Consider the following 23278-nt stretch of genomic DNA (forward strand, 5'->3'; position numbering starts at 1 on the left):
AGACAATGACAAGAAGACAGATCCACATTCAAGATCGTGCTTGCCTTTGGAAAAGTAAAAAGAGTTAAGGTTCGAGGTGGTGGTGCTTCAAAAGTGAAACTTCATTTTCGTTTTTAACAAGGGTCTTTGAAGAACTTATGGAAAAAGTTACCATCTACTCAAGCTGGGTGGGGTCTGAAATGGGTGTTATCTTCAGTACGTCCAGTACTCGACAGTTCTCAAAAATTAAAGCTAGCCAAATATGAAAGTCTCAGGAAAAAACAATACCGCATTTTAGTAAACCAATTTTCCATGGTACACAGTACTTGTACAATTATAATTTAGTCTAAACATCAAAACTGTTGGTTTTTCTATTTTACATTGTTTTGGGGTATTCAGGCCTACAGACATTTCTTACACTGGGCATTTCATTGGCCCTAGCTGGGGCCTGACATGCTCACAATAGACCCTGTTGAACCCCACGCCCATGGCCCTTCTCTTACTATCAGAGCCGATCTGTCCGGGTAACAGAAGACTATCCGCTTCAAAGGGGACTCACCACCTCAGGAGAGGGATCTGGATTCCTTTAGGCCAGTTTCGGTAATGCCATTCTGCATGTCGGTAAATAATTTAGAAATGGGCACTGAAAGTCCTTTAGTAAGACAAGTAGGTGAAACCCACCGAGGACCTTCTGTGAAAAAGGAACACCTTGGAGATGGAGGAATACACACTCCATTCTCTTTGGACCTTGGACATGGCTGTGCAAGCGGACGAGGCCTGGAGATGGCGCCTCTGTGCTCCACCAGAGGGGTCAGTCCGAGGATAAAACCTCACAGCAGAAGACAGGTGGGCGGAAAAGCACGGAAGTCTGGGTCCCTGATGATACCGCTGAGCCACTGACCTCGGACCAGCCACAGAACTGCCCGACCGGGGCTCATTACGAAATAACTCTTCCTTACTGTTTAAGACCTTTATATTTAGGTTTTCTGCGCCTTGCAGTTGAGACACACTCCCTCCCCCGCTTTTTAAATTTAAGTAATCTCTCCACCCAACATGGGGCTCGAACTCAGAGCGCTGAGATCAAGCGTCACGTGTTCTCCCGACCGAGCTGGCCGGCGCCCCAACACAAAGCTCTTTATCAAAACGACACAAAACTCTGAGGAATGTACAAATCCCAGTGAGTTCCCGAGGACTAGAAAGGTCTTGTTGCTCTCATACAGGCTGGAGGCAGGAATTCTGCAGACGAACACTTGCCGCTTCCCCACAACCCCCCGTTTCGCACCACACGTTCTCAGTCACCAAAGAGCCTTGAAGAGAACGTGCCTGGGTCGTGTTTAGCACCGCTGAGCCACAACGAGAAGTGTGGCGGAGAGTCCAAATGTCAGTATTTACAGGGGTTTAGTCTGTGACATTCCTTTGTAACTCTTCGGACATGGATCCCCTCCAAGTTCCGTTCCAGCGTGTGTCCTGACCTTCGGCCGGTGCCTCGCGCGCGGGCACCACCGTCCAGGGTCCCACGTGAGCGCTGACCAAGCTTGCCCAGCCCACTCCCAGAACTCTGGGAAAGGGTTCATCTTCAACATCAGGCCTCTGTAGTAACAAAACCACTACAAAGGCGTAGACAATAAAATGGATTTATTTAAAAAGAAAACTACAAAATTTGACATTGAGAGAGATAAAAAAAAAAAAAAAAGACCCACAGGATTTAAGTTGATAAATACAAAAGCTGGCTATAAACAATGTAAAAATACATTCCCCAGCCCCCAAGCAGAACGTAATTTAAGTATGGCAGGTATGAAATTCTTATAATGTGTACACTTTCCCTTAAACTCTTTAATAACCATTTTAAAGTTTATTTGTATAAAATATAACAGATTAAATCTAACATGGCTATTATTAGAAAATTATGTGAAATTTCAGTTTACTGTTTGCCCTTTTTTAGACGCAAAAAGGGTTTTGGTCCCAAGTTTTCCTTGAGTCTTTTATTCACCACATGGTCTTTTTACTCAACGCCCTTCGACAATAGAAGAGGGAGGCCAATCAGTCACGGGTCTCAGGGAAAACAGCATGAAGAAAAGTTCTAGAGTGACCCAAAATACCAGCAAAGATACGCTCTCTCTGCGACGGGAAGGATTCGGTGGCAGCTAAGAGGCCTGCTTCCGCACCAATACACCAGATGGAAGGAAGCCCAGCTTCAGACCAAGCAACACTGAGGCTCGATGCCAAAGTACATAGGAGGCCGGCTGGGACACGTCCACCAGACTCAGCCAAGCCCGTGCACGCGCGGGGACCTGAGGTAGCCCAGATGGTTTGCTGTGAAACCCAGCTGGGTCTAGATGATCTTTAAAATGACAGTGGTAGAGTAAGATGTGAAATTCCAGAACTTGCCGACTATAAGCTAGTTCTCCTCTTGGGGACGGTGTACCCCGGGAACACAGCGTCTGTGACAGGGTTCATTATCCCCCAGGCGGGTAGTGGTGACGGCACCACGGGCATGGCGTTCAAACTTGGGTACAAGTGGACGCGGTCCTGAGTCAGTAAGAGAGTCTGTGTCCAGCCCTAATGGTGAATCCTGACAACCATGTTTGCCACACCCACACACACAAATGAGAAATTTCAAAAGGACAGGGTCACTGGAAACATGATTCCACTCTTTCAGACAGAAAACCCAGCCCCCTTGCCTGGAAGACTTCCGCCAAAGTCCTGAAGTGCCTGACGCATCGGCTCACTGCCTTCACACCAGAGTCCTGAGTCAAAAACCTAACAGTAGGCCAAGAAGCCGATAGCCAGGTCACTCTGCGGGCCATGTGGTCAGAAAGGACCTACCAAGTGCCCTGGCTGGCTGGCTCGGAGGCGTTCTTCCAAACTACCCGCACTCATCTCAAGTGGAATGGTGTGACCACCCCCTACACCATCCTCGGTGTTAACCTGGGCAGGACTTGCTAGATACTCACTTTCTTAAGAAGGTCTCCCCCAAAGGGAAGGCAGAGTAATCCCCGGGGTGGGAACAAGAACCCTAAAGATCCTGCTACCTACTCTATGCAGTTCAAAGGGCCCCATAGTCGGGACAACCTAGAGACAAGGGCCATCGCGCGAGCGCCAGAGCCAGAGGCTCAGTGCCGTCAGACAATGAAGCAGTGGATGGACCATGTGGATAAGAGAAAAGGGAGAATCTCAAATAGGTAACGAAATCGAAGCCTGGGGTTTTAAAGAGAGTAGGTTTCAAAGAAAACACTGAATAGCACCTACAGAGCTGAATTAACTTCGGTAGAAACAGCCACATACCAACAAGGAAATGGACCAATTTCTAGCTCCCAGCATGCACTTAGAACTTATCTCTTCAGACGGTGGTAAGTGGTTAAAGCCTGTTTTTAATAATCACTGTATTGTGCAAGAAGTGTATCTTTTTTAATCTTTGGTCCTTAGCCATAAGAGTCTCTTCCATTTTTCTATGTGTTATGTTACATAAAAATCTTTTTTTCCCTCACTTATCAACAACAAAGTGCAGCATAAACACAGGGTTCTGATGTTGTTTCTGCTATACATATAAAATAACAACGCCTCCCATACCGTTTCTATTGTGCGGGAAAGGGCCTCAGAAAGAGTTAATAATAATTATCCTAAAATGTTACAATATAATTTTAAGGCTGAGTGAGATACAGTCAAGCTTGGGTATTATATTCTAGACCAACATTTTAAATAGTGATCTCTTAAATATACATTAAATTTTATCTGGTCATCAAAAAAAAAACCTACTAAGCAAATTAATTTAAAAATAAAACAATTTCTGAACTTAATCATGCTGGCTATACAGCGTAATTTGAAGCTAGGCCTAGTAACAATGAGAGAATAAAATATCATCAGTTGAGCTATGTGATTTAAAGAAAAAAACTGTCCTCAAAACAAAAACAAAACCATTTCATTTGATGGAAGTTTTAACCGTTATTATAAAAAATTTTTTTGAACCAGAAAGTTCTCTGGCTCATCTGCGGTGACTGACACGGAGCCCAGCATGAATGCAAGTGCCTCCCCGCCCTTCCCCTCGCTCCCCAAACAAGTGGGCTAACAGTTACACAGCTTCAGCAAGAGCTTCCGCCGGGGCGCGGGCACTACGCGGCTTGTACCGTATGTGACACCTGTCCCCTAGGTCCTTAAGCATTAAGTGGCTCAGTGGCCTCTGTCCTCCTTGTCGCCTCAGGTTTTCTCATCTGGGACTCCTGTCGCTTCTCCCAGACCATACTGGCAAAGTCACACAGGAACATAAAGCTTGCTAGAAATCCAAATACCTGGGGAGGAGAAAGGGCAAAGGTTATAGGATAGGAATTTTGGAATATAATCTCACACTTCCTACTTGGCTCTGAAATACATTATTCTCAAACCTTAGTAATGAAAAGCCTTTTAAGGTCATCACAAAACTAGACACTACAAAAAGAAATTCTACAATAATGGTGACGAGCTGAAGTTCCACAAAACCGAGATGTCCTGCCTTGTGTGTACGTGTGGGTGTGTAGGGGGTCCAACCTGGAGAACGGAGGTTAACAGATGAAAAACAAAATCCTACAAAAGGATACAGAACACAGGATGGGTAGCAACGGCTACACTGACCCACAGGTGGGAGGAGAGAAATACACGAGCAGGGAGTGAAAATGGTACAAAGGGGCGCCTGGGTGGCTCAGTCGGTTAAGCCTCCGACTTCGGCTCAGGTCAGATCTCACGTTCGTGGGTTCGAGCCCCGCGTCGGGCTCTGTGCTGATAGCTAGCTCAGAGCCTGGAGCCTGCTTCTGGTTCTGTGTCTCCTTCTCTCTCTGCCCCTCCCCCTCTCATGCTCTGTCTCTTCTGTATCAAAAATAAATAAAGCATTAAAAAAAAAATTTAAAAAAACATGGTACAAATGGCAGAAATTCTATTTTGAAGATACTTTTAGGTTAAATTGCCTAAAAACTATTTTCCAGCTGTCACACTGTAATGACACAGCACCATGACACCACTACCTCCTTCCTCTTCCTTAAATCACTTCCTCATTGCACTGTGCTAACACGTGATCATGCATTCTGAGAATTCGGTTAAGAAGAAATCTTCTTCACCAAACCCTTAAAGAAAGGGGGGCCAGGGGTGCCTGGGTGGCTCAGTCGGTTAAGCCTCCGACTTCGACTCAGGTCAGATCTCACGTTCGTGGGTTCAAGCCCCACGTCAGGCTCTGTGCTGACGGCTAGCTCAGAGCCTGGAGTCTTGTTCCGGTTCTGTGTCTCCTTCTCTCTCTGCCCCTCCCCCTCTCATGCTCTGTCTCTCTCTGTATCAAAAATAAATAAAACATTAAAAAAAAAAAAGAAAGGGGGGCCAAAGAACTGCTTTGTAAAGAGAAAATTGAAGTAGGTTAATAGCTAAAGTCCCTTCTGCCTCTAACATCCTATCTCCATGATTTCTATTTTATTGTTGTTTCTTTTTGTTAGTTTTTTTTTGAACTTCCCAGTTAGTTACCATACACTGGAATGTCATTTGCAGGTGTGCGATACAAGTGCTCTCCTTCATCCCCGTCACCTGTTCTCCCCTCTGGTAACCATCAGTTTGTTCTTTTTCTTTTCTAATTTTTTTAATGTTTATTCAAATGTGTGAGAGAGAGAAAGAGAGGGAAGGAGGGAGGGAGGGAGAGGGAGGGAGAGAGGGAGGGAGAGAGGGAGGGAGAGAGAATTCCAAGCAGGCTCCGCCCTATCAGCACACAGCCCATTGCTCAATCTCATGAACTGTGAGATCATGACCTGAGCTGAAATTAAGAGTCAAGACGTTTAACTGACTGAGCCACATAGGCGCCCCCACTGCTCTTGATTTTACTATTTGGTTCTAACTCATCTCTTGACTCTTCACACCCAATCCCTCCACCCTCAAGAATATGCATTTGGCCTCATTTCACTATAAAGCAAACTGCACTCCAAATTCTTTAATTCACCCGAACACCCAGCATATCCGCCCTAAATTTAATTCTCAATCCGACATCTCTAAACCCCAGTCACTTCTCCCCTCTGGAGTCTTCATTTCGGCTTGATGGCATCCTTCTCCTCATTTGGCAAACATATTACATGCTTCCCGGACAGACCAGATGTCACAGTGTCTGTGAGGCCACCCCTGACCCCTCGAGGGGCCTCTGTACCACAGCATCCAGGCAAATGAGTCCCCGATCTTTGCACACATTCTGTATAATTTCTTCTTCTTTAGTTTTTTTAAAATTTGTTTTTAACATTTATTTATTTTTGAAAGAGAGACAGAGAGAGTGCAAGCTGGGGAAGGGCAGAGAGAGAGAGAAGATGACAGAGAATCTGAAGCAGACTCCAGGCTCTGAGCTGTCAGCACAGGGCCTGACGCAGGGCTTGAAACAGTGAGATCATGACCTGAGCCGAAGCCGGATGCTTAACCGACTGAGCCACCCAGACGCCCCTTCTTTTTTGTGACTGACTCCCTCACTCATTTAAGTCTGTAAATTTTTTCATAATAAGTTGTAAAAGGTAATTTCCAGCATATTATAAATACTGAGTTTTTATTTATTTTTATTATAATATCAAGTTTTTAAACTATCAATCACTCTTAAATATATCCAGTGAAATCTAAATATTGTAATAGTCTAACGTATCACCTAATTATACAAATAAGCTTTGTTTTAACAACTTGGAATTTTATGCCATGCTTTTTTTCCCTCTTCAGCTCAACTCTCCTCAATTCTACTTCATTGCCTACAAGGATTTTATAGTAATAGATTTCGATACCTTAAAACATTTTACTGATCACCCTATCATACTCCTCTGCAATAAGAATACGTATGTAAACTAAAATTAACCATAAGAGTCTATTAAAACCTAGATTTTCCTCTTCATGTACCCATTGGTTCATGTACCCATGCGTAAATATCACTTGTTGGCTCAGCACTGATTTGATTTCTGTTTTGTTCTGACATGTGTGCTAACAAACTGCCCACGTGACCAGGTAGATATAACCTGCAAGCCTCTGAACTCTCGGGTTTTCTATAATTAAAAGTAGTTTTAACGATCTATTAGCTGACAACTCAATTAACCGTAACTTCAATTCCGTTATGAACAAATATTGCTGACTGACAAGAGGACTTGTTACTATTGGTTGTTCACATTCACAAACCCACGACATGCCCCCCGATTTGTAATTCTGAAATCCAAAAAGCTACAGAAACTCAAACGTTTTCCTGATTTACTTGGCTCAAAAGTGACACCAGGCAGAACTATTTACAGTCTTTATCCCCTCTACTGTTGAGCATTCATGCTTCAGAATGTTAATATGCTTGGGTTACAAGGTCTGCCCCAGGCCCTTTGAAGGGGCCGTGAAGTACAGTACATGTGCAGTACTGCCTTTCTAGAATCCAGAATACTCTGAATTTCAAACAACAACAACAACAAAAATCTGGTCCTGCAAGGACTTCAGATAAAAACAGTTCCTTATCAATCTCATCAAGCAGGCTGAACCTTTCGGTCATTTCTCCCGTGAATTCTCTACACCCAGTGTGGCTGTTTTACACCTGGCACATACGTGTGTTTTTGTCGGACTGTAAAACAGAAAGTAAGATAACAAAGTCAGTTCTATCCCTTCCATTAGCAGTAACACATTCGTATGTGGAGTGAATGGGTTTCCATGAACAAAATTCAATCAAATTGTAAAGACAAGTTCTAGGTTGCTAAGGCTATTTATATTTATTTGCTCTTAGGTCCTCCATTCAAAATAATACTGAAAAGTGAGTTAAAAGACAAACAGTGCTCCCTATTGTGTAACCTTTTAGTACTTTCCAAGTTCCATATTTCTAAGGCAACAAAAATTAGTAAGGGTTCAAAATACAAGGTACTCACGGTGGCCGCTGTCTCAGCTGGGGTCCTGTCATGTGTGGAAACGAAAATGATGGATGCCAACAGAAACACACATCCTGTTCCCAAAGTAATATAGAAATCCTACACACGTGCACAAAGAACACAGTAGGATTAGGTTCATAGAAGCAAATGTTTCTGGTTTTTACTTTTAAAAAACTTTAGTGACAACAGCTTTTTCATGCAACCCAAACTTACACTCTTCAGCTTCTAACTTTTCTGGAAGTCTGGCATTCCCTAGTTACCCCGTAAAGGAACGCTATCCATACTCTGGACGGGACATACTCAGTTCGTCACAGGATAATCTTTCAATAAAACAGTTCCACAAAAGGTCATTTGTGTCTATGCATGTGTCTTTTTCTCTAGGACATATTAAAATTTCCAAAGCCATTTATTAAATGCCATCTTACTTCCAGCCAAACCCCCCAAAAACCAGAAACAAAAAAATTTTTCTTCCCTTTCAAAGTATAGATGGTTCCTGACTTAGGATGGCTCAGCTTATGATTTTTAGCTTTACGATGGTGCAAAAACAGTATGCATTCAGTAGAAACTGTACTCAGACTGTGAGTCTGGCTCATCTCTGGGCTGGTGCTGTGCAGGATCATCCTCCTTTGTGCTGCTGGGAGGTGGCGGCAGCAGCTCCAGGACGCCCCCGATCGTGAGGGCAAACCACCGGTCCGCTGACAGCCCTTCTGTATCCACACAGCCACTGTGCTTGTGACTCTCGGTGTAGTATTCAATGACATGAGTCAACACGTTATTATCCAATAGGCTTTGTGGGAAATGATTCTGCCCAAGCGCAGGCTAATGTACGTATTCTGAGCACACTAAGTGATGTTCGGGAGGCTAAGTGTATTAGATGCACTTTCAACTTATGATATTTTCAACTTACGATGAGTTTTATTGGGACGCATCCCCATCGTAAGTGGAGGAAGATCGGTATTCTACGCTAGGATGGCCTCGGAGAGTACTTCAGTGCTTTGAAAGCACTCTGGGAAAGAGAGCATCAGATGAACCACCTGTCATTAACTAAATAAAATTATGCCAATAGTATGTTTTTTAGACCCATGAGCCTTCTGGAATAATATATTGCTTTCAATCGTTCCAAGTAAGTAGCCAAAATGAGCTTGTATGATGAGCTTATGTGCTCTAAAAAAGCGTCCATTGCTCATCATAATGCAGCCCCTGACGCAAAGTTGTCCCTGGGGTCCCGAGGGCTCCCAGGCATTGTCTGGTCAGGCTCCCACTCAGATGCCCGACAACAAACAGTGCTTGACATGCACACTCGATTCAGAGGAGAAACCAGTGAAATGATGGTGATTCCTAAGAGCTGTAAGTCTGACGCTTGCAGGGTTTTTTGAAATGCAATCTCCACTAACCCTAGTATCAATAAAACTATCCAACACAGAATTCCTATACTGTCAACGGTTCACTTAACATTTATAAAATAAGAGATTCCCTTTTTGCTTCTCAAAGAGGTGTTTTTCTGTAATACTTTGTTTTCTCTATTCCTTTGAATATTATTTCAGATCTGTCATCGGGACACGTAAAGGAGCGGTCCCGTATCGGCCGGCCCAAACGCTGCATGCGTGGGCTCATCAAAGGCTTGATGGACATGATTCAGACTTTTTCAAAGCTATTTCTTTTTAACTATTGTGGTACAAATGTTTTGGTTTAAAAATTTTTCAACTTAAAATAATTATTTTAGAAGAAGGGAATAGATCTTACAGCACAAAATTTAAAAGTTTAGTACAAGAGGGTATACAGATAAAAGTAAGTATCTTAGGTGTGTATTAATATATGACCCGATGTTTACTTCTCATTAATTTTTAAAAACAGACTTTTACTGCTTTGTATTTATCTTGGTATCACATTTTTTAAAAATACTTTTTTTAAATAATCTCTACACTCAACGTAGGGCTTGAACCCACAACCTCAAGATTAAGAGTCACATGCTCTACTGACTGAGCCAGCCAGGTATTCTTTATAATTAAAAATCTACCCTCGTTTTTGTCTTTTCCCTCAGAAATGTGAATTCCTTCATAGGTCGACCCTGCCACGTACAATTCTTCACAAACCACTCCTGCTTACTCCACTTCTACTGAAGCAGTACACTGCCCAATTCTTCCTCCCTTACATGCAGCAACTGTGTGAATCACCTCCCGTGTCATCTCACAAAGCCGCAGAATACTCAAATAAAAACATGGGCCAGCAGACCATCTTTAGAAAGTTATGTTCATTGATTTTGTGAAAATAAAATTCCCACGTGTGCTTTTGTTAAGAGGGAAATTTCTGAACAATGAGTTCAACAAATGCCTCCTTAAATCCACTTACAGACAACTTTCTTCATAATGAAAATCAAAACCGTAGGTAGAATTACGTGGTGTTTCATTTTAAAACATTTTATTATTGGGGCGCCTGGGTGGCTCAGTCAGTTAAGCACTGACTCCGGCTCAGGTCATGATCTCACAGTCCGTGGGTTCGAGCCCTGCATCAGTCTCTGTCCTGACAGCTCAGAGGCTGGATTCTGTGTTTCCCTCTCTCTCTACCCCTTCCCTGCTCATAAAAAAAATTTTTAAAAACCCACTTTATTATTATTTTTAAGAGAGTGCACACACACATGGCGGGAGAGGGGCAGAGAGAGAGAGCTAGAGAATCCTAAGCAGGCTCCATACCCAGTGTGGAGCCTGACGTGGGGCTCGACGTTATGACCCTGAGCTGAAATCAAGAGTCGGATGCTTAACCAACTGAGCCAGCCAGGTGCCCCTGTGTGGTGTTTCATTTTAAAAGTCCCAGAAATATGTCACACTAGTTCATCACTCTCGTATCTTAGTCTAATGCCTGGCACAGAACAGGTACATGATGAAAAACTGCAGAGCCCATGAGTGACACACTGAACCGTGAGAAATCAAAAGTGACAAAAATCCTAGTTTTTAAAAAAAACCTAACGTGAAGAGGGTAAACCACCACGAGCTGTAAACTACTGGCAGTGCCTGTCGCTCTCCTTCTCACCCACTACCCCGTCTCCCCCACATCTGGCAGGCCGCAGGCCTGGAACAATGGGTAGTGTCTTCTCATGCTCCTGAGTTGTGCAAGCCTTCCTAGTTTGAATAATACAACACACAGGACTCCAAATAGCTATGCTCTGCAGAGGGACGATATGTCTCCATGCTTACCGATGACTTGACTTTGACAGCGTCGACTCTGTCATATACCGGAGTGCAGTACACGATCAGAATGAGGAGACTCAGAAGAAAGGCACTGCAGCTCACAAACTCAAAGAAGTAAAGTCCTCCACACAAAGTGCACTGTGACACGACTTCCTCGCAGATGAAGGCCAGAAGGGACAGCAACTACAAAAGAAACGAGTCGTTTTTCTTAGGTGTTTTCCAGAGAAACCGACAGTAACCAGAGAACACACCTCTTCACGCAACTCTCTGCAGACTGGAGACGAGAGCAAACACGATTACTAAGCGCAGCTGGTCCTCGCAGAGCATTCGATCCAGGTGCCTCGAAGGCAATCAAGTACACAAATAATTAACTACCAAGTGCTAAAGGCCAAAATGGGCGAAACAGATCGTGTCGCTATCAAAGCGCAGAGGAGAGGCCCTCAACTGGGGGACAGGAAAGGGTTCCCAAAAGACAGGAGGGTCAGCTTCGGGGGTGAAAACCAGGGAAAGAAGCTCGAGGCAGAGAAGCAGTACACAGAAAGACCTGGAGGGGCGAGTGCCTGGCACCCCTCCCCCTCAGTGCACACACAGACCCCCACCCCCCGCCCCCCAGAACCGTGTCAGTGAGTTGAGTCCACGTGGTTGAAGTACCCAGTGTGAAGGAAGGGGACGGCAGCAGGAAACGGATTAAATGAGCCTAGAGAGGTAAGAGAGGCTACACCTACATGTCCTCTTTTACTGATGTAAAACTCTGGATTTTAACGGTTTTAAAGCAAATGAGCACACAATCAGGTGTACGTGTTTAATAGTTCTTGCTGGCTACAACATGGAGAAGAGACTGGGGGAAGGGCAAATCCTAGGGTGGACATCTAGTTAGGAAGCGGATTTGGGCAATCAGGGGAAGATAGTGACCAGGTAGTAGTATCAGAGAACAGTTCCTGAAATCACTGCAAGATGTAGTAGAAGCCCTTATCAGGATGAATTTAAATAGAGGAGAGGGGTGCCTGGATGGCTCAGTCGGTTAAGTGTCTGACTTCAGCTCAGGTCATGATCTTGTGGTTCGTGAGTTCAAGCCCTGCATAAGGCTCTGTGCTGACAGCTCGGAGCCTGGAGCCTTCTTCGGATTCTGTGTCTCCCTCTCTCTCTGCCCCTCTCTCACTCACACACTCTCTTTCAAAAATAAACATTCAAAAAATAAATGAATAAAGTAGGAAGTAAGATAACAAAAAGGCACATTTATTCACCAAACTTTTGAAACAGGGCTTTTCCCGGAGTTTGAGCCTCCTGCCTGGAGTTCCACACCATGTTTTCTACATTCATCACTTTCACTGTCCGTAACTACCACTTCAAGACTAACATTTAGTTGGAGGAGAGCAAGATCTTGGACACGTGAGAAGCAGAGTGCAGAATCCTTCTAGATTTGGACAAGTTTTACTAGCCTTTGACAATGGGTGCCTTACTCTAACTTCATAACCCAGCAAATACTTGAGTAACTTATTTTTTGGACTTGACAAAGCATTCAATTTAGTTTTCACAGGAAACAATCCTTTTCACACTCAGTTTTAGTCTGTGTGATATTTAATTCAATGTCTGATGATAAAAAGTGTTGGGGCACCTGGGTGTCTCAGTTGGTTAAGCGTCCGACTTTGGCTCAGGTCATGATCTTGCGGTTCGTGGGTTTGAGCCCCATGTTGGGCTCTGTGCTGACAGCTAGCCTGGAGCCTATCTTTGAATTCTGTCTACCCCTCTCTCTCTGACCCTCCCCTGCTCTCTCTCTCTCTCAGAAATAAATAAAACATTTAAAAAGAAGTGTTAATTAGTAGTAGTGTGAATAACTCAAGTTGACGGATGGCAGAGGCAAGGGTGCTCAAGAGGTCCTGAAATCACTGTTGCACTATATGTGAACTTGGATGTAAATTAAATAATTCATTCATTCATTCATTTAAAAAAACAGTGCTCATGAGGGGCCTCAACATGCTCGAGGGTGCCAGAAAGGCATGGGTCAGAAGGCTGTGCCCTGAATGGTCACTGGTTCACTCTGGTTAACTGGCAACTCCATTCAATGCAAGCACTGCTGCTGTCATATGTACATATATATGTGTATATATGTATCTACGTATATATATATATATATATATATGTGTATATATATACACACACGTGTATATGTATGTATGTACAGTCCTGGGGCCTCCTTGCAGACAGAAGTGTTGGGTTTATTTGTTTGTTTTTCTAGGAGGCAAGGGTGCTGGAGAGAGAATACATTCAGTTTTAAATATGCTGGGCGGGGGGGGGGCGGGTGGTACCTGGATGGCTCAGTGGGTTGAGTGTCCGACTTCAGCTCAGGTCATGATCTCAATGTTCGTGGGTTCGAGCCCCGCGCCGTGCTCTGTGCTGACAGCTAGCTCAGAGCCTGGAGCCTGCTTCTGATTCTGTATCTCCCTCTCTCTCTGACCCTCCCCTGCTCGTGCTGTCTCAGTCTGTCTCTCAAAAATAAATAAAAAACATTAAAAATAAATAAATAAATAAATAAATATGCCGGGTATGAGGGTTTGTGGGAGAGTGAAGGAAGGTTTCTAGGAGGCAAAAGGGTATACTGGTCTGCAGCCCAGGGGAGAGCTCTGAGGCGGAGATGGAGACGTGGGCCTCAGCCAGCGAGGTCACCCAGAATAAAAGCGCTAGCTCAGTGCAGAACTCAGAGCAACCCCAAGACTTGAGGGATGTGCAGAGGTGGGGACATCAGCAAAGGACAATTAGGAACAGCAGTCCAAGGAGGTGGGAGGATAAGAAAAAAGGATTTCTACCAAGAGAAAGTAATGAAGAATGATGCATGCGACTTAAGGTCAGGTAAGAACAACACTGTAACACTTACATCATCCTGAGCTACAAGGCGGCTCTGGGGACATCAGGAAGCGCCCCCCGCCCCCGGCAGTGAGGTCAGGCACGAAGGCTAAGATTACAGTACCTCGCAGTGAGATAGAGCCAGCACAGTCACGAGGTATAGCTTGAAAAGAGTGGCCAGATAGGGTACTTGTGGATGAGGTCAAAGGGACGGGAATTTCAAGATGGGAGAGAACTGAGCATGTTTAAAAATAGGCAGAAACCAATAAGATGGGTGGGTCTCAGGACATGGAAAAAAAGAGGCTCTCTAGAGGTAGGATTCGGGGCTCATGTTTGGGACTAACTCTTCTCTAGAAATAGGAAAGAAGAGAAGAGAGGTTCACTTGGGCAGGTTTGTGTGGGTTTTGTGAAAGCTAGGGGCGTTCCTTTAAGCGTTAAGACCATCAAGATGGCTGGTGACCTAAATCCAAGCCTACTGGGAAATGCCCTTCTGCCCCTCGGGCCGGGAGAGGCAGCCAGATATATTAGTGGCACCAGGAGGGCTACCCAAAGCAGCAGATACATTTCGCGGCACAGTATAAAAATGCTAGCCTGCAACATGTTGTCACCAAGAGGAAGTCAACGGCCCAGCCACTCTGGAAGACAGGTGACCAGTTTCTTAAAAACTAAACAGGCGACAGCCATGTGATACAGCAACTGCGTTCCTACCTTCTCCAGGAGAAATTAAAACTCATTAGGCAAAAACCGATACATGAACGTTCGTAACAGTGTTGCGTGTATAGTTCTGGAAGCTGGGAACCACGCAGATGCGCTCGCACCACTAAGGACACTACACTGTAACATGGCACGCTGCCGAGCAATAAAACAGAACAAACTTCAGACACACAACAACTTAGATGAATCTGCAAATTACGCAGAGTGAAAAAATTCCAAGACTCCAGGGTTCCCTGCGACACGGTCCCACTTACACAGCATTCTTCAAATAACAAATTACAGAGCCGGAAAACTAATTCGTGGTGGCCAGGGCTGTCAAGGGGTAGCATGAGGGAACCCTATGGTGACAGGACGTTTCTGGAACAGTTGTGGTAGCGACTCTAGGAAGCTACACGTGATAAAACTGCAGAGAAATGTACACACACACAGAGTGCAGATGACCTCTCTGTACATTTTGCTTCACAAGTTCCTGTGAATCTCTAATCTCTTCGAAATAAACAGTTAAAAAGAAAAAGGTCAAACCTAAATTGGTATGAAGGCCTCTAAGGGATTTCCCCCCTCCAACGAAATTCTGAAACGAATCTACAGATGGATAAAAACAGACCTTACTGCTATGATTTCCTACCAGTTGGTGAGACATAAACTGGTCCGGTCTACCCCAGACAGCCTCCTCAGAGAGAGGTCAGGTAAGGCACTGCCGATCACTGCCCCGGGACACAAAGTGCACATCAAGGTAAATCCCAGAGAGTCATGGTGTAAAGGTACTTCCCTGGTCTCCTGAAATTATAATTACAGGATGAGTTTTTAGAGGACTACAGTATAAGAAAATACTAAATGTCTAATACTCCATTTGCTTTATTCTTGCCTCTATGTTAAAGCTCTCCCAACTTATCAGAGTGTCTCTATGAGAAATCTGCAAAATATACCTCAGGTGTATAAGAAGTCAGTTAACTGTGAGAAGATCTCAGCCTCAAACTCTCACCGGGGTCTGAGAATAGCTGATCGAGAACCATCCTTCTTACAATGATTAGGTTACCGGGAGCGCTCCATCCGTGTAAGCTACACGACAGTAAAATCTTCACGGAGCTCCAGCCTGCTTGTCTGTTCCTGGCAAGGCCGTGGCAGGGTCTGGCTCAGTGAGCAGCAGTCAGTGTCTCCACGACAAGTCCTGTCCCGAACTCATTCACATGAGTCAGGCTCATGGACCGTAAGCCTCAGAATCTGCACAGACGTCCTGAGAGACTAAAGGGGCACAATACCAAGTTTGGGCATTTCCTAGTTCCTATTCCCAGTAAAGGCCAAGAAATCAGCACCACAAACCATATTCAGTATGAAGTTTTCTCCTGACTCCCCATCTGTCGGGTGCTCCCAACCTTCCTATATAATTTCCCACAGTACTATATAGTACCTTCAGGCTATACACCTGAAACTAAGGTCAATTATACCTCAATTTAAAAAAACTTCCTGAAAAAGTGTATTTGAGTATTATTGATCCCACACTGTACTATGTATAGGAACATGTAATGACAGAGCAACAAGATCAGTGTATAAGAAAACAACACGCCTCATAACTGAGCATCCATTATCTGGAAACTCAGGGAAATCTCAGGAGAATGTGGGGATCCACCGAACGGTAGTGGCTAGAGAAGGATAAGTGGAAAGGCGAGACTCAAAGCAGGGCCAAGAGACAAAGAACAGATTCATGAAGGCACGAATTTGCATGGTAAGCCCCACAGAAATGAGGCAACTGACCTAACTGGGTGGGGACTGATGATAAAAATGCTGAAGAGCCAGGCGTGGCTCTGTGACCATCTGGCGGAGAGTATGAACTTCTGGATGAAAGCGACAGGGACCGCCCGCCTGGTTGATCTGGTTAGAAGACCGGAGGCACAGAGGACTGGGCGGGGTGTGAAAGAATCTCTCAGTTCAGGAGCAGGAAGGAAAAGAGAAACTAGCCCCTGACAAACAAGTCACAGGAAGTCTAATACTTCTTAGGAAAACTCAATAAACCAGTAAACGGGGTGGGGTGGGGGCACCCGGGTGGCTCAGTCGGTTAAGCGTTTAACTCTTGGATTTCAGTTCACATGATGATCTCATGAACCTTGAGACTGAGCCCTGTGTCCGGCTCTGTGCTGACTGCGTAGAGCCTACTGGCAATTCCCCCTCTCTCCTTCTCTCTGCCCCTCCCCGACTTGCGCACACTCTCTCTTTCAAAATAAACAAACAAACTTAAAAAAAAAAACTATAGGAGCACCTGGTGGCTTAGGTGGTTAAGCGGCAGACTCTCAATTTCGGCTCAGATCATGATCTCACAGTTCCTGAGGTCGAGCTCCGCATCCGGTTCTGCGCCCGTGGCTGCTTGGGATTCTCTTTCTCCCCCTCTCTGCCCTCTTCAACCTCACACACATGCACTCCCTCTCTCAAAATAAACATTTTAAAAAAGCAAAAACAAAAAAACTATGTACGTATACTCCAAATCATTAATCAAACAGTGAAAGGGGCGGGGTGGTGGCAGAGTGTGGCTTATTTTATTTTAATTGTATTTTCTAATTTATGTCTATTTTTTGGTAAATAAACACTTTTTGTAGGAAAAGAGAAAAAAATTTGATGTGAAAGTTAAGGGAAGTAATAATTTCAAGAAATGGGTAGTCACCAGCATTAAATACCAAAGTTAAGGGATAAGAGGTAAGGTCGCTGAATTGGGGAAGGGAAAAATGATGAATGTTAAAAGTAAGTTGAAAGGCTCAATTATTATTTTCTGGTAAACAGTTTTACTGTCAGTAGCGCGAAGACCTCACATTAAATACTGCTTAAATGAATACTAAGCTAAGTGCCCAACAACAGTATGCCCAGCGCAGCTGCTTCTAATGACGTAACATTTTACCCAAAGAGAACTACAGGAATTGCCAAGTTTTCGGAGCTGAACAGGCACAGTCTCCCACTCTTGTGTCTACAGGTGATGGAATGAATCTCCGACAGGCCAGGTCCCACGCTGGCCAGGCACAGCCCAAACTCCAGGTCTCCTGACTCCCACTCTGTGCTTTCTCCCCCCCCCCCCCGCCGCCCCCATAAAACAGTTTATTAGGTTCACTATTGTAGATCTGTGTAGGCTTTCCCTGTAAGACTGGGTTTTCGAAGTTACAATCAGAGTTTTGTGCATTTCCCCTGTTGCTGTTAACTGTTACATTAAAACCAATGTGCCAGTGTCAACACATTTGGGAAATCTTAGTGACTAAAACATGGCTTACTCACAGTTCTAGCGATTCAAACATTCAAATAATGACTACCCGGTGTCTCTCTCCATTTCAGTTTCACTACCCTTTCTGAAACTTGAGTCTTCCTTAAAAATTAACAGTTATTAAACACTAAGTCTCTTTCATTTAACAGACTACAACTAAAGCATTTCTCATAAGAAGAATTTTTTTTTTTAATTTTTAGAGAGAGAAAGAGCATGAGTGGGGGAGGGGGGCAGAGGAAGAGAGAAAGAGTCTCAAGCAGGCTTCTTGCTCATCAGGAGCCGATAGGGACTCGATCACATGACCCTGGGATCTTGACCTGAGCTGAAAGCAAGACTCTGACACTCAACGACTGAGCCACCCAGGCACCCTAAAGAGGACTTTTTAATGTTTGCCATTCATTGTAAAGCTCCAACTACAAAATTACATTAATTTGTGAATTAATGACCTTGTTACTAAAAACCTGTAATCATGTGTAAGGTCCAAGTAAACAAATCTGTCAGCCTGAAGTTACGCTAAGCCTCCCTTGACTTAGGCAAATATTGACTCTCACAAAGGTTCAAAGATAAAATCTGCTGACATTATGGACCTTCCTCAAGGTAAAAATAGAGCATTTCAATTTAGTACAGATCACTTTTCGCATTTAATGGTGAAAAGGACACCATTATAAGATGAACTGCTTCTAGGTGATTTGTTTCTTGGCACCTACAGAGTGTAACACTATTTTATAACTTGATAGACTTAAATCACTGGTGAATTCCAAGTCAAACTGCTTGCTTGAAGAGTCACTATAATCACAGTACCGTGCAGCTCAGGACACTCAACTGGTACCCTGAACACAATGTCAGCCTGTTGCAGAGAGAATACTGCACAGATTTAGATCACTGCACCCGCTTACAAGCAAGGAATGAGGTGGCCCAATGTCAATGTTCCCCTTAAGCCTTCAAAATTAACAACAAAAACTTCACGCACACACACATATTAGCATAAGGACCAATCTAAGGGTAAAATAAACCGATAAATAAACTGCATAAATTTAGGACTGCGATGACTCCTTACACTGGATTCCCAGCTGAGTCTTTCTTTCTTTTTCAGCTCTGGAAGAGACAAGCCTTTGACAAAATAAAGGTTTTACATGAATGGTAGTAGACACAGCTATGTAACTCCTAAAGTACGTAACTCAAGAGCTAGTCATGCTCTTTTATCTTTAACCTCTCCTTCATCTTGTAGGCTCCACTTTTCTATCCCTTTCTGGTGTCCAGCTCTGTACCAGCACCCTGCTCCCCCCACCGCCCCTGCCACGAGACTGAGATTGATAAAAATCTAACACAGTGAAAAGAACCTCGGAGGAAATCCAAGTCAGTCTCCTTGAACTCTAGGAATGTCCTAAGTACGCAGAGTCTGACTTTTAAGTTTTAGAGTAAGAGTCCTTTCTCTGTTGGGGTTTCAGAACCTGATAATATTTGGGGGTCTAGAATAACGTACTCAAACACAGAAATGCCCCACATTTTGGATAAAATGTCCCAGGATTTCCAGGTCCTTTGTTAAAGTACTTCCTCTTCCGATTATGGGGTGCTCCAAGGAAATAGCAGTTTCCTTATTGGAGCCCAGCAAATCTACTTAAAAAAAAAAGTTACCTAGGGGTGCTTGGGTGGCTCAGTCAGTTAAGCATCTGACTTGATTTCAGCTCAGGTCATGGTCTCAAAGTTCATGAGACTGAGCCCTGAGTCGGGCACTGCGCTGACACTGCGAAGCCTACTTGGGATTCTCTCTCTTTCTCTCTCTGTTTGCCCTTGAGCTGCTTTCGTGCGCACCCCCTCTCTCAAAATAAATAAATAAATTTTAAAAAATTAAATAAGTTATCTAAGGTAAAACAACCTGAAGGCAAAATGTGGCTTTTAAGAATGTGCTTTTGCTTTAGCAAAAAAAACTCTGCCTGTTGCCTCAGGCTGGATGAGTTTTATTTCACATATAACTTCCTTGGGACTTCCTGTGTAACTCCTATAGTACATACTATTGTGAAAAGAAAAAGGGCATTATTGAAACAAAGCAGGAACTAAAAGACAACAATCAAAATAGAAAGCAATAATGAAAGATCTTTTTAAATGTATATTAAAGAAAGCATTTTTGGAGCGCCAGGGTGGCTCAGGCGGTTGAGCCTCTGACTTAAGCTTATTAGGCCATGATCTCGTGGTTCATGAGTTGGAGCCCCGCATCAGGCTCACTGTGGTCAGGGCTCTCTCTCCCAGCCCATATGCTCTCAAAAACAAATATTAAAAAAAGAGAGAGAGAGAAAGCACCCTTACAGCATTACATTTCCCATAAATAAATAAATGCATAAGTCATTTTACTGCCCTTTGCTTTTACTGCACTTGGCAGATACTGCATTTTTCAAATTGAAGAATTGTGACATCGTGGAGTCAACCAAATCTATTGATATCGTTTTTCCGACAGCATTTGCTTACTTTAGGTCTCTGGGTCACACTGTGGTAATTCTTGCAATATTTCATTTTCATTATTATTATATTTCCTATGGTGACCAGTGATCAGTGAACTCACTGAAAGCTCAGATAATGGTTAGAATTTTTTGGTGATAAAATATTTTAAATTAAGGAATGCATATTTTTTTTAGACATAACGCGACTGAACATTTAATAGACTATTTAATAGTATAGTGTAAACTTAACTTTTATATGCACTGGAAAACCAAAAAATTAATTAGACTCGATATTCAGTTTATTGCAGCAGTCTGGAACCCAACCTTCTGTACCTGAGATATGCCTGTAAATGGATTTCAAAAAGAGACATCACTTTTTATTCTTTCCCTCTTTCTCCAAGCTGGAATAGTCTACCAACTTTTGCAAGGCAAATTCATCTGCCCCTCTTCTCCACATCCCAGTAAAAAGTCTACCACCAAAATCTCTGGTTGGATTCTTTTCTGGGGATATGGAACTAAAGTTTACTAAAGTATAAATGAGGTAATGAGAAATTTTACTGCAGCTCTGCCATTTCTGATCAGAAAGGAAAAACAGAACTAAAAATAGGAGATTTAATAGACAGGACACCAATATTGATGATGTCTTTAGAGCAGCAAGAATATTTCAGATGAATGCTAATTCTTTTCTGTTCTAAAGAGTTCTATTTATGTAGAAACATTTTAGCTCTACTGCAAAGGAACCCAGCTGATATCTAATAGTCACATTAGAACTGACAGAAGAATAGAAAGAAACTCTTCTGGTAGAAGGTACAACTGATACAAAGAAACAATGGCAGGAGGGAGCCCCTGCCTGGTAAGAACTGAAAGGCTGCCAGTGTCCAACAACCTAAAAGGAAGCTGGAGAGAGAGCGAGCCAGACCTTGCGTTCCAGAGCCACACTGTCACCTGCCTCGAAGTGATTTCCAAACTATTCCCAGATGTAATCGTTCTGACGATGAATAAGCAGCGCCAGTTTTCTGACAGCTATTTTTCTCTTTAATAAAAATAGGCCATCTGAGTTCCAAGAATGTAAGTTCTGGTTATCAGAATTCTAAGAATTTAGGTTCTTCCTAAGGAAACCAACCGGCTATTTTTACTTGAGATGATTAAACCAAACAAAACCAACTTACAAACATTCTAGGCAGTCTGATTTTTCCCCTTCCAGAAAATGGTCATCTTGGTTAAAACAGAACTTGGGATGTCAGTATGTGTGTAATTTGAATTAAAACTCAAAAGTGTTTTGATATGTTCACTACTAGGTTAAGGCACTTCTACTGCCTCAAGTAAACGGAAACTCCGTGAAATTGCAGGAGAGGTATACCGTGCCCTACTTCTGCTACCTGCCCACGAACACAAGCTGTCCCTTTCACTTGGTACTTCGTACGTACACACGTATCGCTCCTTCAGAAGTAATTCTTTTCCAGTCGATATAAAACATCGCGGAGACGATTGAATACACTCGTCTCAATACCGTGAGGAGTAACGGAAGACTTTGTTCAACAAATTAAACTGCCCCCATGGGCCCGTACCAGGAAAACCGCAAGAACCGGAGAAAGATAAACACACAGCACTTCGTAGTCTAAACCCAGGCACTCTGGGCGATATTGCAGAGTAACAGCTGGGAGAAGAGACGAAGGTCGTTAACAGAAGATGGAGTGAGAGAAGGCTAAGCGGCTGACTTGGGTTTTCCGACGCATTTCCTGGACCCGCGCGCCTAACACGCTCCGGGGCCCTAGGTGGTCGTCAGGGAGCCAGCCGGGGAGATTCCGGGCTGGGAGGCCGCCCGGCGGCGGGAGGTAACGCCCCCCTTTCCAGCAGAGAAAGAAGGAACCGGAGGTGTGGAAACCGCCGCTTCCTGAACCGCCAGGTCGAGGAGAAGCAGCTCGGCAGCCTCCCAAGCCCGCGGGCCGACGGCCCCGGGGTCAGACCCCCTCGGTCCCGGTCCGGCTGGCCCGCTCCGGCCGCGGACTTACCAGCTGCAAGACTTTGAGCAAGCGCCGGTGCAACCGAAGCCGGCCTAGAGAGAAGTAGGCGGCGAGGCCGCTCCGGGCGCCCCTGGCAGGGCCCGGGTTGTCCTCCGTGGTGGGGCTGTACACCGCTCCATTCTCCATCGCCCAGGACCGCGGTGGCCGCACAGGTGGCGCCGCGAACTACACCGACTCCCAGGGACCACCGGCGGAGCCGTCACTTCCTGGGCCTCCGCCCACGCTTCCGCCCCACCCCGCCGCGCCCCGCCCCGCCCCGCCTCCGCTCTGGCCCCGCCCCTTCCCCGCTCCTCCCCTGCCGCCCTAGGCCTCATCCATTCACCAGACTTCCTAAAGATCTGGGGACTTCCTTGCAGAGAACAGTTTGTCCTGAGGACCGAGGAAGGGAGGAGAGGAGATAAAGTTGGAGATGTAGGCAGAGGCCGCATAACGGAGGGGCCTTGCAGAGCAAGGAGAGAAATTAGGTTTTATTTTAAATGCAATGGATTGTCTGAAAGGACTTTTCTGTATTGCTGCCTCCTTTTAGGCTTACTTGTCAAAATCACTGAGATTACTTGTGTCTTCTTTGGTCACCAGCTCCAACAGTCATATATTTTAATTTTGTGTGAACTTAAGGAAACTCGTCAAGGAATGTAATTATATTTCACCACCGTAGGTTGTTTGAGTTACATGACAGGCACACATTTTCTCAACAATATAATGTAGGTATTATCAGTACTTTCATTTAACAGATCAGCCAACTGAGGCCAAGAAGCAGAATGTATCCAAGCTCAAACAGCCTGGGGTAGCTGGAATGCAGGTCTACGCAGTCTGACTCACAACCTTGTTGCTAACCACGAACCCAGCAAACCTCAGCCCCTGACTCGTGTCTCCGTTAGGGCCTCAAAACCCACAGAAGAGGAGGGAGGTCACTGCTGCCGTCTACTTCCATACTGAATCTGCTCTTCTCTACGGCCCTAGCCTCCCCTCCTTCCAGTTGTAGAACAAAAGCTCCTATTCAAAT

At 44.4% G+C, this 23278-nt stretch overlaps 1 protein-coding gene across 1 annotated transcript; it reads right to left on the reverse strand.

The window, feature by feature from the left end:
- Positions 1-285: 285 nt before the first annotated feature.
- On the reverse strand, positions 286-22488 carry CMTM6 (CKLF like MARVEL transmembrane domain containing 6). The gene is made up of 4 exons (XM_029940389.1): positions 22264-22488; positions 11030-11206; positions 7839-7937; positions 286-4265 (listed from the first exon to the last, which is right to left on the reverse strand). The coding sequence occupies exons 1-4, from the start codon at positions 22399-22401 to the stop codon at positions 4131-4133; spliced, it is 549 nt and encodes a 182-aa protein (XP_029796249.1). The 5' UTR covers positions 22402-22488; the 3' UTR covers positions 286-4130.
- Positions 22489-23278: the final 790 nt, after the last annotated feature.

This window comes from Suricata suricatta, chromosome 5 (genome assembly GCF_006229205.1).
Source record: "Suricata suricatta isolate VVHF042 chromosome 5, meerkat_22Aug2017_6uvM2_HiC, whole genome shotgun sequence".
Lineage (NCBI taxonomy): Eukaryota > Metazoa > Chordata > Mammalia > Carnivora > Herpestidae > Suricata > Suricata suricatta.

What these genes read in the sequence shown, in the direction of transcription:
- CMTM6 (XM_029940389.1), bottom strand. Translation starts at nt 22,401, where the DNA reads ATGGAGAATGGAGCGGTGTACAGCCCCACCACGGAGGACAACCCGGGC. An exon ending in TGCTCAAAGTCTTGCAGCTG is followed by an intron (nt 11,207 to 22,263) that starts GTAAGTCCGCGG and finishes TTTCTTTTGTAG; the next exon opens with TTGCTGTCCCTTCTGGCCTT. An exon ending in CAGCTGAGACAGCGGCCACC is followed by an intron (nt 4,266 to 7,838) that starts GTGAGTACCTTG and finishes TCTCCTCCCCAG; the next exon opens with GTATTTGGATTTCTAGCAAG.